The sequence below is a fragment of the Strigops habroptila genome, chromosome 5 (genome assembly GCF_004027225.2).
Source record: "Strigops habroptila isolate Jane chromosome 5, bStrHab1.2.pri, whole genome shotgun sequence".
Lineage (NCBI taxonomy): Eukaryota > Metazoa > Chordata > Aves > Psittaciformes > Psittacidae > Strigops > Strigops habroptila.
Window position 1 is genome coordinate 79,637,108 of NC_044281.2, and position 13,079 is coordinate 79,650,186.

A 13,079-nucleotide genomic window follows, 5' to 3' on the forward strand; every position below is an offset into this window, starting at 1 on the left:
AAAAGGCAACTATAGATTGAATGGAATTTCAAATTTCCTGAAGAATTATTTCACCCAGAGGCTAAAGCTCTTTTATATTTAAGCCCGAATTTCACTTGAAGCATAAAGACAACTGTAGCATAAATTAGCTTGATGTTAGAAAAATAAGAAGTTGAATTAAATCAAAGTAGTAAACTGAAGAAGTCATTTTGTTAATGTGCTGGGTATTGTCAGTGATTAAATAAGTAACTGTAGTCAGATTATAGATTCTCAAAGCCAAAACAAAATAACTGTGGCTTGAAAAAATATCTGAAATGCATAAACATTAAAAACTAACAACTGGAAAAGATGTTTAAATCCATAAAGCCCATGAGAGTTACATATTTCCATTCGTGTCTGAATCAAGTTGTGTTTCTCTCACATGATTGAGAGGCCACTGATACCAGTATAAATCTGATAATTCAACTCACCACGACAGCTCTTTACACTCATGTAACTCGTATCAAAATAAAGCTGTTCAACACCTCTGCCCTCCCATGGCACCAAACTGTATTGCATGTTACCGAATAGCTTTAAGATTACACGTGAATTCTATGCCAAATGATTGCCAGCTTCATTTAGAACGACAATTAGCACCACACACGCACAGAAAACCTTTGCAGTAATGCTTAAAAGCTGACAATGTAGTTTAACCCCAGTAACACCACCAGGATTTTCCCATTTTTGATGGAAAACATTCTGCTTCTGTACCAACAGCCTTCTCTCCACCAGTGCTTTTATTTAAGTCTTTAAACCTGGTACTTAACTCCATCCATGAAATATTACCCAATATGTTGATCACGCTGGGTTTTAATTTCAACTCAACTGAAGAAGCATTGTTAAAAAGAATCACTGCATCCCAGGGGAATCAGGAAATTACACTTTATTTATTGGGCTTTGACTTTCCCATAAGTAGATAGAGCCATCTACCATTTGATTGCCATCTGAGGGGAGGCACAGCTTGAGAAAGAGCACTGCCAATGTGCCACTGGGCCATTGATGAATGAAGCAATAAGATGAGAAGGTCTGTGGCTGAGGGTCATTAATGCATACCTAAAATGCCATTTGAGGTCTGATGGCTGGTTAGTATTATAGAACCTGATCCCGCAAGAGTTTACATACTTGATACTGCTGTTGGTCTCTTTGCACAGTAGGCACTGCCATTTGTAGGTGTTAGAATATACTGGACAGTCTAAACATGACTTATTTTGCGGGGGGAGGGGGGGAGGATGAGACAAGGAGAGTGAATATTCATCATGTATTTAAAAAGCATTTCCATTTCAGAAATAGCATGCTTCCAGTTTCAATATTCTATGGAATGAGAGACAAATTATGTAAAAGATCATAAAAACATATACACAGCCATTAGTTTCTTAAAATACTCCTCTGGCAGGTAACTAAGTCCTTAATGAAGCTCTAAATACTCTATAGCAAATCTCCGCACAGGGAGAGAAGTGCTGGGTACAGCAAAGTGTAGGAGTCAGGACTCCTCCACCCCATAGTCGTGGTAAGCAGGACGCTGGCCTAGATGTGCCCCCGAGGCCCCTCCAACCAGCACTGCTTTGATTCTATGTGGCTGAAATGTACCTATTTCAAACTACATTTCTTTCTGTATCCCATTCAAGAAAGGATAATTTGAGGTATTTCCCTTTCAAGTGAATATATGAAGTATATGACCAGATGAGAGCAAGCTGATAATGTGCTTTCCATGAATACCACACAGACTGCCTGCCTAGATCATAAACTGGGTGCTTTAACGGTTCACTTACACCCACGATCGCCAAACATCCATATTTAGGTCAGTTGGGATTCCTTTCCTGCTGAATAGACTTCCCTTTACCTATATACTCCAAAGATAATGTTTTACCAGCTTGTTATTTTATCACTTTGGTGGGGAGGCCAGCATAAAACAAGAAACAGGGGATGGGGCAGCTCTATATAGTCCTTTCCTGCTCCAGACTGGACCAGGACTCTGTACTTGCCACCTACTACTGTTTAGATAACGGAGCAGCAGCAGGGGGGAGGTTAAGGAATGATTTTAAAAGGTTTGCAGGCTGTGATTTAACAGAGATGTCTAACCCAAAGTTTCTGCTTCATTTCAGAAATGTTATTTCTCATCAACCAGCATGGCCACTGTATCAACATTTCTGTCAGCTACAGGCCTATACTTTCAGTTCAACATTAGCACCATCACACCAGGATTGCTCAACCAGAGAAAAGCTAAACCAGTACAAAAACTTTTATAGAAGCTTAACAGTATCCACATTTGAACTGTAGCAGTGTAAATAAATCAGCACCAGTTTTGGGTATAGCCACATCTCCACCAGCATTGCTACTGCTTAACTGTGGAGCCCAGGGAAGGAAAAGGGCTGATCTTCAGCACATTTATACCAAGCTACTTCACTCAGCCTAACCTTGAGAGTACACGCTAAGAAACAACATCTCAGCTACACGGAGTGATTTGATTATGAACACAGAGTGATTAGATTAGCAGCAGATGACTTGGAAATCAAGCTGCTTCATTCCCATTGAATTGCTAGCTCCAAGAGCAGCAACTCATGGAGCTGCTCTCAGCAACTCCCCCTTCCACCCAACCCTCCCCTTTCAAGGCTTTGAGCATCTCTTTAAGATCCTTCAAACACCGAGTAAACAAAAGACAACATCAACCTGTACCAAACCCAATCTGTTATCATACTACATCAGTAGTGTCTATTGAAGTCAAGATGACTATTAAAAGCATTTCCTAGGTCACATTTCATAAATGAAACAGCTATAAAAGCTGATTCCCAGCTTACCAGGAGGCCACATGGTCCAAGAGAGAGCAGCTTCGAATGAGACCATTTCCTCAGATCTAGTTTTCAGCAACTGGGGCAGAAGGAAAACCACACACACATTAAGTGGACATAACCATGCAGACACCAGCAGAGGCCATGCTCCCATGCAGCTGAAGTAATGCAACCCATGCAGCAAGCTGTCTTCAACCAGGGCATGGAAAAACTCTTCAGCTCAGCCACATAAATCACCAGGCTTAGCTTGTTGCAGGGCTCAGCTGATGAATAGCAACTCTTTAAACCAAAGGAACTTGCAGCCATCTGCCCAGCCCCTTGGTTTAATGGTTTTAAGTAATTTTGCTTGAATTCTGTGACTGTAGCTAACATACTGAAAACACTTACAAAATAACATGAAATACACTTAAGAAAGTTGTATAGACAGTCGTGAAATTGATGTTGGCTCAGGCTTAAAACCAGAGAGCAACACTACCTACTCATTCAACAAGACTGTAGTACAAAGCCTCAAAGTAGAGGTTTTGGCTGTGTTCAAATTGTTGTTAACACTGTTCAAGGATATTTTGCAACAAACTCACTTCGTTTTTTCTGTTTTAATAAAAGAAGGCACAGAAAAGTCCGTCTTTACCAGCACCATGTAGAGCATAACTTCCACTTCTCCAGAATAGTACTCAGCTGAGTTAACCCACAGTATGCTGAGCCTACCTATATCCATCTGACCCTAATACCCACCAGCTGGGAGCACCTTCCTGCACTGAGTAGGACACCTTTTTGGGAGTTATCAGCCCTTCTCCCCTTCTTTCCAGCCCCAAAGAAGCAAAACCTCCATATTGCAAAAATACTTTAACTCAATAGGGCCTTCTTCTCAGAGCCATTATTATCACAAGATTAAAGAAACCTGATGGTTTCTATCCAAAGTACACAAAGCTCTGACTTTCCAGAATTGATCTGGGGTGTTTAGTATTTATTTCAAAATCCAGTGTATTGTAGCTCATGTTATTTACCCGGGAAACATACCCAGAGCATGAGATCTGTGGGAATCACCTGTTCTGTTCAACCCAGCACAGTGTATTTCAGTTTGAATAGAGGTTTCGTGATCTTTATAGTTCATTCTCTGGAATGTTTATTACAATGTAGTTGAAAACATGTATTAATCCACAATTACTTCAAAAAAATCCATGTTTGAGTCAAAATGTGAAGGGAAAAATATAGGGGGAGAGAAATCTGGAACCTTTCTATTGGTGTTTTAAGGCATACCAAGCTACAGCAATTTATTCCCCCATATCCAGTTGTAATGCTAAACCACAGATAAACATTACTAACGGAGCAGGAATGTGCTTCTTCCTTCTGATGGAGGTCCAAGATTGCCCTCTTGAGTATGGCAAACAGCATGGGGTACTTCACTTACCATGTGATTGGCACACACTTGAGTTTTGAATCAGTTTGGAGATGAAGTTGTTGGCTAAAGCTCTGGAAACTCTGACTCTGGAGTTGTCAGGCTGAGAAAGAATCATTCTTTTAAATAGCACTATATTACTTGGCTTTTTCTCTGTTTTTACATTGTTCATTAATGTTTTGCATATCTACAGATGGTGCAGCACCCCGAGAACTTTCATAGGGGGAACTTCATAAAAGAAGTTTATTATTTCAGTGTGCGCTAATAAAATAGCTACATGTTTGGGGATATATTCTAATGTAATCTATTTGGATGGCACGCAAAAGGTCAGCCAGTGCAGGCTGACACAAAAAGATGTATCTATCTGTTCACTGAAAGGCAGAAATCATTTGTTACCATAACTCATTTCCACGGCATCTCTTACAATGTAGGGAATTCTAAGGGTTGAGAGTTTATTTTTCCATTTATCTTGTAAACAAAGGAAATTATCCCATAAACCTATGCTTAAATTATTTTAGTCAACGTTATTTTGCATAGCAATAAGTTTATTTCGAGTATATTTTGAGACACAGAGTTTGGTTTATTATTTCATTGATATTAATGGAAATGATCCAGAAGACGAAAACACATTATTTGGAGGTCTGAATCTAATGCCTTCCATATCCTAAAGCAGTAAGAATTCTGGGAGCAGAGTGCTTGGAGGATTGGTTCTGAATTCCCTTCCTTAGGGCCATATAACTATAAAATCATGAGTTCTTTTCAGAGCCAGCCCACCTCAAACTCAAACCTTCGCGCAGCTTCCACTGTCAGCTTGAGCTGCTTTACCCCTTGTGCCATGACAGACACACACATATGAACACTCACAAGTACACACATCACCCTCTACACTGCTCTGGGGAGACCCCCCCTGCAGTCCTGATCCAGCTCTGGGGCAACAGCACAAGAGGGACGTGGAGCTGCTGGAGCGAGGCCAGAGGAGGCCCCGGAGCTGCTGCGAGGGCTGGAGCAGCTCTGCTCTGGAGCCAGGCTGAGAGAGCTGGGCTGGGGCAGCCTGGAGAAGAGAAGGCTCCTGAAGGGGAGACCTTAGAGCAGCTCCAGGGCCTAAAGGGGCTCCAGGAAACCTGGAGAGGGGCTTTGGACAAGGGCCTGTAGGGACAGGCCAAGGGGAATGGCTTTAACCTGCCAGAGGGGAGACTGAGATGAGCTCTGAGGCAGAAGCTCTTCCCTGGGAGGGTGCTGAGGCGCTGGCACAGGGTGCCCAGAGAAGCTGTGGCTGCCCCATCCCTGGCAGTGTTCAAGGCCAGGTTGGACACAGGGGCTTGGAGCAACCTGCTCTAGTGGAAGGTGTCCCTGCCCGTGGCAGGGGCTGGGACTGGATGAGCTTTAAGGTCCCTTCCAACACAAACCAGTCTGGGATTCTGTAATTTTATAATATTGTGAGTCACACACAAGAATGCACACACTGCTTACAACATCCTTTCTTTCTTTACTTATACAACTGCTGAGTTATAACTAAACATTACAGTTATTTTGCACAGCAACCTAATGTGCAGCTTCTTTTTCATCTAGTTTCTCACATGGGCAGTAACCTGCCTCTACAGCCATGACGCCTTTCAGAAAAGGTTTCTGAACACACAGTTTTGACTCCCTGTTGTGGTAAATCCTCAAGGATCCAGTTCCATCCTATACTTCTGTCAACACAGATGCTGTCAGCTGCTTGAGGTACAGCCCTACCACTGATTCTGAAGTTGAAGGAGCTTTTCTATCAAGATGTGGGTCAACCAGTATCAAGCAACCCACGTACAATCACCACCTCTGTTCTCCTAATAGAGGTATTGCTGAAATGATGCACAATTGTGCTTTTTCTCTTCATTACAATTTTTATAGTAATGTATGTCTTCAGAGTAACATGAGTGTTGATTTCAATGAACTCTCAACTGCACAACACATTCACTTCACACATATGTTTATTTCATCATCCATTTGAGTAAGAAGTAGTTCAGATCTCAAGAAAAGGCTCTGATGATGATGATGATGATAAATCTCTGCTACAAAGGTGAGTTGATAACTAAGATGACTTGTTTGGCTGCAGGTTTCTCTCCTTCTCAGGAATGGGATTCTCAATGCATTGCTTTTCTGTGTGGTCTTTTGGATACCGCGTATAAATTGGGCTCTCAGAGCTTTTACCGTTCATAAATGAGGTCTGATAAATAGTTAAACCATCCTCTCTGCTGGGAACTGGCTCATGAGCCCATAGGAAGAAGTTCTGGGAGTTCTGCTGCCGTCTCTCTGGTTCCACCTTCCTGCGGCCCAAACCCTAAGGAAAAAACGGGAAGACAAATTCATGTAAAACATATGATTTACAATCACAGTTTCACAGATTCATCTCGTAACAGTCACTACCCCAGTGGGAAGTTAAGGAAGCTGTTACCACAGTGATTCCCAGAACTCAGGGTTCATCTTTAGCAAGTTAAAAATAGGACTGTCAGACTCGCCTGGATGAACATGTATTAAACGGGAAATCTGCTGACCTACCACCTCTTAGTACTAATAAACCACTTCAACTTCGCATTTCTGTAGCACACTAACTACTCCAGGCTATTTAGCTCTACTCAGCTAAATTAATCCGCAGAGTAACCCAAAGAAATAGGTTAATAATTTTATGTTTGGACTGCAATAAAGAAACTGAGACAGACCATGAAATCTGAATCTTCAAAGCTATCCCCTGTGTGTCCAAACACAGAAAGACAGAGCCTGATTTCCACACTCCATAGCTTGCAGGAAATTTATCTGGAATTATGGTTGATCAGTATCTCTAAAGCTACGAGACACTGCACAACATGCACCAAAATGGAGGTTACTCCCCAAATAATGAATACCAAAAATGTAGGTCTAAGAGAGCCGAAAGTCAGACAAACTATCACAATTCACTGCTTCCTTCTCTATTCATTATCTTGTGAACTGCCCGGTTGCTTTTGCTAGTGACAAGACAAGGGGGAATGGCTTTAACCTGCCAGAGGGGAGATTGAGATGAGCTCTGAGGCAGAAGCTCTTCCCTGTGAGGGTGCTGAGGCGCTGGCACAGACTTTTCCCAGAGAAGCTGTGGCTGCCCCATCCCTGGCAGTGTTCAAGGCCAGGTTGGACACAGGGGCTTGGAGCAACCTGCTCTAGTGGAAGGTGTCCCTGCCCGTGGCAGGGGGTCGGAACTGGATGAGCTTTAAGGTCCCTTCCAACACAAACCAGGCTGGGATTCTGTGATTCTATACGTCAACAAACTAAGAAAAGTGGAAAACCATGAAACTCTTATACACAGAGAAAAGCCCAAACCAATATAAATTCTATTCAAAGTTGTGTCTTCTGCAACTTACATTTAAACGGGTATTTTATAAAAAGATGCGGATTGGAAAGTAATACATTTTGGAGAGATATGGTGGGTGTCCTATGGATTTTGGTTAAATTTAGGACAAAAAAGAGCTTGAACCAAATACGTGGGACTGTGAATTATGAGGGGGTGAGCCCCCTGCAAAAGTTCATCACAAAGCCAATCCCTTTTAGAAGACTAATAGGACATATCACCAGCTACAAAACCATGTGAAGACATGAAAAACATCTTCTCGGACCCCTACGAAATGCCTGTCAAAGACCCAAATCATTGGGGGGGGTTGTTCTCCTTGAGTTCTGCCACCCTCAATGACCATGTGCGCTGTTGCACCCCTGCGCCACCCCCAGAGGAGTCCCATCCCAGTCCTAATAACAAGTGGGGTTTTCTTTGCTGGTTACATTTTTCTCTTCTAGCAAATCTGTAATTTGTGCAGGGGGGAGGGAAAACCCTGTGTTTCATCTCTGGCAGGCTGAGAGATCTGAACTTGCTGGGTTTTGCTCAGTGCTGGTACTTACAAAATCAAAATACTCTCCTACATTCCGCAAACAGTGTTTGTTGTCATGAAAAGATAACGGGAAATTGTTCTTCACTGCTGTCTGAAAAGAAGAAACAATAGCAAATTAATATCAACCTTCACACACCTGGTTTGGAGTATACTTGAGTTTTACTTATATTCTAACGGATGCTGAAATTACAGCTGCCTATGTTCTAACACAGAAGTCATAGAAACATAGAATCATAGAATGGTTTGGGTTGGAAACGACCTTAAAGCTCATCCAGTTCCAACCCCCTGCCATGGGCAGGGACACCTTCCACTAGAGCAGGTTGCTCCAAGCCCCTGTGTCCAACCTGGCCTTGAACACTGCCAGGGATGGGGCAGCCACAGCTTCTCTGGGCACCCTGTGCCAGCGCCTCAGCACCCTCACAGGGAAGAACTTCCTCCTTTTATCCAACCTGAACTTCCCCTGTTTCAGTTTAAACCATCACCCCTTGTCCTATCGCTACAGTCCCTGATGAAGAGTCCCTCTCCAGCATCCTTGTAGTCCCCCTTCAGATATTGGAAGGCTCCTCTGAAGTCTATATTCACACATTACATCTTCAACTGCACATAATTTTATAGGGGTATTGCAGACTCTCTGTATTTTATTTTATTTACAGGATCATCAGGAGGATTTGCACTCCCTTGACTTGAATATATACACAATTAATATAAAAGTATGACTTCTCAAATAAGAAAGGAGACCTTTTGTCTGCAAGCAGCAAAATACTACATGCCTTGTTTGATTCACCAGTAAGCCTAAAGCTAATTAAAATGAACTACAAAAGGGACCTTGAAACTGAATTAGTCTATGATTTATGTACTGAACATCATGTACACTGCTTGTTGCAGGGGAAGTGGAGGAGGAATTAATTGCATAACTCATTTATAATCTCATTCTTTAACATAATGTTTAAGTCAGTTTCCAAAATGAACCTAGTGTTTTAGAAGAAAATAGGGACTACTGCAAAAGAACCATTTTAAAAGTAATTTAACTGGGTTTAAATGAACTGACAGAGGGTGGATTTAGATTGGCTATAAGGGAGAAGCTCTTCCCTGTGAGGGTGCTGAGGCGCTGGCACAGGGTGCCCAGAGAAGCTGTGGCTGCCCCATCCCTGGCAGTGTTCAAGGCCAGGTTGGACACAGGGGCTTGGAGCAACCTGCTCTAGTGGAAGGTGTCCCTGCCCGTGGCAGGGGGTTGGAACTGGATGAGCTTTAAGGTCCCTTCGACACAAACTGTTCTATAGTTATATATCATTGCAATATTATTGAAATAGATAACAACTGAAACACTGAAGTCTCTTCCGGACTATTAAATTGCCTCTGTTCTTCCCCAAGCACTATTCTGTTGCTTCATCTTGGGAGCTTTATGGATTTTTCCTGCAAATGCTCTAGCAATTTTTACTTTTTCTATTGTGGAATTCGTTTTTCCTCTCCCAGCTATGGTATTCACCTCCAAACGGAGGAGCAAGTTTCAATGTGTAATGTGCAATTTAACAAAATAGGTTTCAAAAGTGAAGCTGAATCAGTTCTAAAGATAAATGTAACAGGAGGCCTGATCCAGCATCACCAAACACTAAATCTGCCTGCGTGGAGTCAGCTGCACAATTATATCTGAGGGCATTTGGTATCTTAGACAGATTTTCTGCCTTTTTTAGGTACGTGCCACACGTTCACTTGTTTTCTCATCCAGATTCACCCAGACTGTAGTTCTATGGTTAAGTAAATCCAACAGACACATTCTCATACATGCGTTTAAAAATAAGCACCTTCTAAGTCACTAAAAAGTGGCACTCGCTAAAATATCTGACTGCAGTTACACATCAATCTTATCATTTTAGGAATAGTGTTTATTGTCAGTGCCTATATGCTGCAGGAAAACTGAAAACCAAGGTGGTAAATACTGAATATCATCTTTTGGAAGGATTCCCCAGATTAACTAATGGTTTAAAAAAGGAAGTATGAAAAAGGAGGTAAGATAAGCTTAAACAGTGCTGTGTTTCTGAGAAAACTAACCCCACAGGCAGCAAATCCTCTCATACAACAGATATCCAGCTCCATATGCAGTGAGCTTCCAACACTCTATCAGCACTTCTTAAAACTGTCACAGAAACAGACTTCCTCAGGTTGTTCCTGGGACATCACATTTTAGCCTTTAAGAGCTAAAATCTTTGTACTCTCACTGCTGATCTCATTTTAATTCTTGATTTATGAGAGAAAGAAATGCCACTATTTCCTTCTAACAGTGACATGCTGGTATATGCAAGACATAAACCAGGTGAACAGTCCTACCAGTGTTGATAAAAGGTCCAGCTAACCAGGTTCTGCTTTTCAGACAGTGGCTAAGGCCAGATGCTCCACGGAAAGGTATATGTAACATCAACACAATGTACACTCATGGTACAATATAATCTTCTCCCTCTCACTAGCCCCCAGCTTCCCTTTTAAATAGTCCTTCCTGCTCTTTGGTACAGCAAAATCTGTGAAATGAATTCAATATAATTGCTATGCTCATAGAAAATGGAAATAGAAAATGTTCTGTGCACAAAGTGGGTGGGTAAAGCAAAGCTCAGTGTGATGATAAAATAAGGACATAAAAATGTGCTTATGAAACTGTAACACTTTAAATCCTCAGGGTTTTAAAATACTGTATTTTGTTTCCAAAACTGTCCCAAATCTCCTCATTTTTAAGCTTTTTTAAGCTCATTTTTAAGCATTTTTAATGATCAAAAAAGTAATCCTTTGCCTGAATGCATGGAATTGCTAACATTCAATTCAAAACAGATCATCAAATTTCACTTAAATGGTCTTATATGGCTTTATAGGCAGCCTTTGGGCTGAGATAGATCATGATTGATTCTATGATATATTCTGGCATATAAATATGTCTCAAGCAGATATAGTAGCTACTAAAAGAGTAAAGTAACTGATGCTGGCAACCAAGAACTACAGCAGGACTTTGAGTACCCAAAATTAGAACTGACTAACAATGAAATATGTTTCTGCCTTAGCACAAGCAGCAATGACGTTACTCCCTAAGGCACAAAGTCTGCCACTCTGCTACAACTACTTTACTAACTACCACACTTAACTTAGCGAGTGCTATCTTGCAAAAGGAGCTCTGTAAGTTGTATTGCCGCAGTAACCCACCTGCTCCCGAGCTTTGTGTGCTAGCGGCAGTTCCTCTTCAATGTACTGAGCTGCTCCCTTGTTCTGGACCTGGTTTTGTGCAGAACTTGTAGTTGACTTGGGCTGATTCTGGTCTACTCCAATGTGAGCAAACTAGAAAATAACAACAATTGTGACCCATTTAGAACAACAAACCCAAACAACAACAAAACCCCAATTAGATCTGATCAGAAATGTCGCCAAAATTGCATTTTCCCATGTATTTTTTATTCTTTGGCTTGCAGCAGCACCTAGTGGTCTCTGGAAAAAACAGGAGCTTCTACCACACGGCACAACTGCTGCAATAAAGACCTTACAACGTAACCAGACAAGAATATTGTTCCTCCAAGAACCTTCTGAAAACTGTTTATATAGTGATAATCCATCTATGCCATAACACTTCCTTTTCCCTATGTTGCTCCCGCTGTTGTAGGTTTGAAAACACAGAACTGGGGAGGAACAGTGCAGGTAAACGTTAGGCCTATGGGTTCAGAGGCTGAAGAATGGGCTGTGCTAGGCATGGGTCGCAGTGCCCTGCGATGCTAAGATGTCCCAGCCCAGGGCCTTGACAGGGGCTGTGGCACTTCTGAGAGCAAGAACTGAGGCAAACATTGAATGAGAAGATCAGCCAGCTCGGAAAAGACCTTTAAGATCAACTCCAACCATTCCCCAGCACTACCAAGGCCACCACTAACCCATGGCACTGAGGGCCTTGGCTACACGGTGTGTGAACACTTGCAGGGACGGTGACTCCAGCACTGCCCTGGGCACCCTGTTGCAATGCCTGAGCACCCTTTGGGGAAGGAATTGTTCCTCATCTCCATCTAAACCTCCCCTGGTGCAGCTTGAGGCCGTTTCCTCTTGTCCTGTCACTTGTTACTTGGAAGAAGAGACCAGCTCCCACCTCACTACAACCTCCTTTCAGGTAGCTGTAGAGAGCAATAAGGTCTCCCCGAGCCTTCTCTTCTCCAGACTAAACCCCCCAGTTCCCTCAGCTGGCATTTTCCAGCAGATAATCAGCCAGGGCTAAGTGTAAAAGACCCCCAGCACTGTTGGAAGAGTGGATAAAACACGCTGCCACAGTTTGCTTTACTCCCTCAGAATGCAGAGGGCACTTTTTCCCCATCATCCTTAGGAAGGGGGAACCCCGTTCCTGCCCGAAGGCTACGGTCACCCTTAGCGCAGAGATCAGGGATAACAGGGAGGAAGCGGCAGGGCTCCGGCCCGGCGCTCACCCAGTTGCCGGTGCGCTGCGCGCTGGGATGGACCCGCCTGTCCCCGGGCATGGCTCCGGCCGCTGCCGCCGCTGCTCTGCCCCTTCCCCGCCCCGACCCTGCGGTTTTCAGCGCCGCCGGTCACAGAGGGGCGTGGAACCCATCGCCGTGACGTCAGGCATTCCCCGTGACGTCAGTGCTTCCCTGACTGCGTCACTAGTGACTCGGGTGTTCCAGCAGGATCCCCAACACCGAGAGCAGCGCCGCCCTTCCCCGCCTGCTGCAGAGAGGGGGAAATAAGTCGGTCGAAGCCTTGAATGCTGTCTCAAAGCAGGGGAGAAATAAGAGTTCTGTTTTAGTTCTGCACGACTACTCCAATGACACTTGACAATCTCAGTGGTGATACCTGAAGAGGGGTCACTCCTATTGCAGACATAGTCCCTAAAATGGATGTAGCTGGTATTTTTTATGTATAGTACTTAGTAACATGTTTTTTACAAATGGGGAATCACAGAATCAACCAGGTCGGAAAAGACCTTTAAGCTCAACAAGTCCAACCGCTCCCCAGCACTGCCAA

At 43.1% G+C, this 13,079-nt stretch overlaps 1 protein-coding gene across 2 annotated transcripts; it reads right to left on the reverse strand.

Moving 5' to 3' along the window:
* Nucleotides 1-5,666: 5,666 nt before the first annotated feature.
* TEX36 (testis expressed 36) lies at nt 5,667-12,603 on the reverse strand. 2 transcript variants are annotated; one of them, XM_030487199.1, is made up of 4 exons: nt 12,524-12,603; nt 11,271-11,402; nt 8,098-8,178; nt 5,667-6,517 (listed from the first exon to the last, which is right to left on the reverse strand). In XM_030487199.1, exons 1-4 carry the CDS (start codon nt 12,572-12,574, stop codon nt 6,269-6,271), a joined length of 513 nt encoding a protein of 170 aa, XP_030343059.1. In that variant the 5' UTR covers nt 12,575-12,603; the 3' UTR covers nt 5,667-6,268. The 2 variants fall into 2 exon arrangements, with proteins under 2 accessions (XP_030343059.1, XP_030343060.1); XM_030487200.1 differs by lacking the exon at nt 12,524-12,603 and adding an exon at nt 11,642-11,725.
* Nucleotides 12,604-13,079: the final 476 nt, after the last annotated feature.

Coding starts and splice junctions, on each gene's coding strand:
- TEX36 (XM_030487199.1), bottom strand. CDS start 12,574: ATGCCCGGGGACAGGCGGGTCCATCCCAGCGCGCAGCGCACCGGCAAC. Junction 11,403..12,523: donor CGCAGCGCACCGGCAACTGG/GTGAGCGCCGGG, acceptor GTTATTTTCTAG/TTTGCTCACATTGGAGTAGA. Junction 8,179..11,270: donor CACACAAAGCTCGGGAGCAG/GTGGGTTACTGC, acceptor TCTTCTTTTCAG/ACAGCAGTGAAGAACAATTT.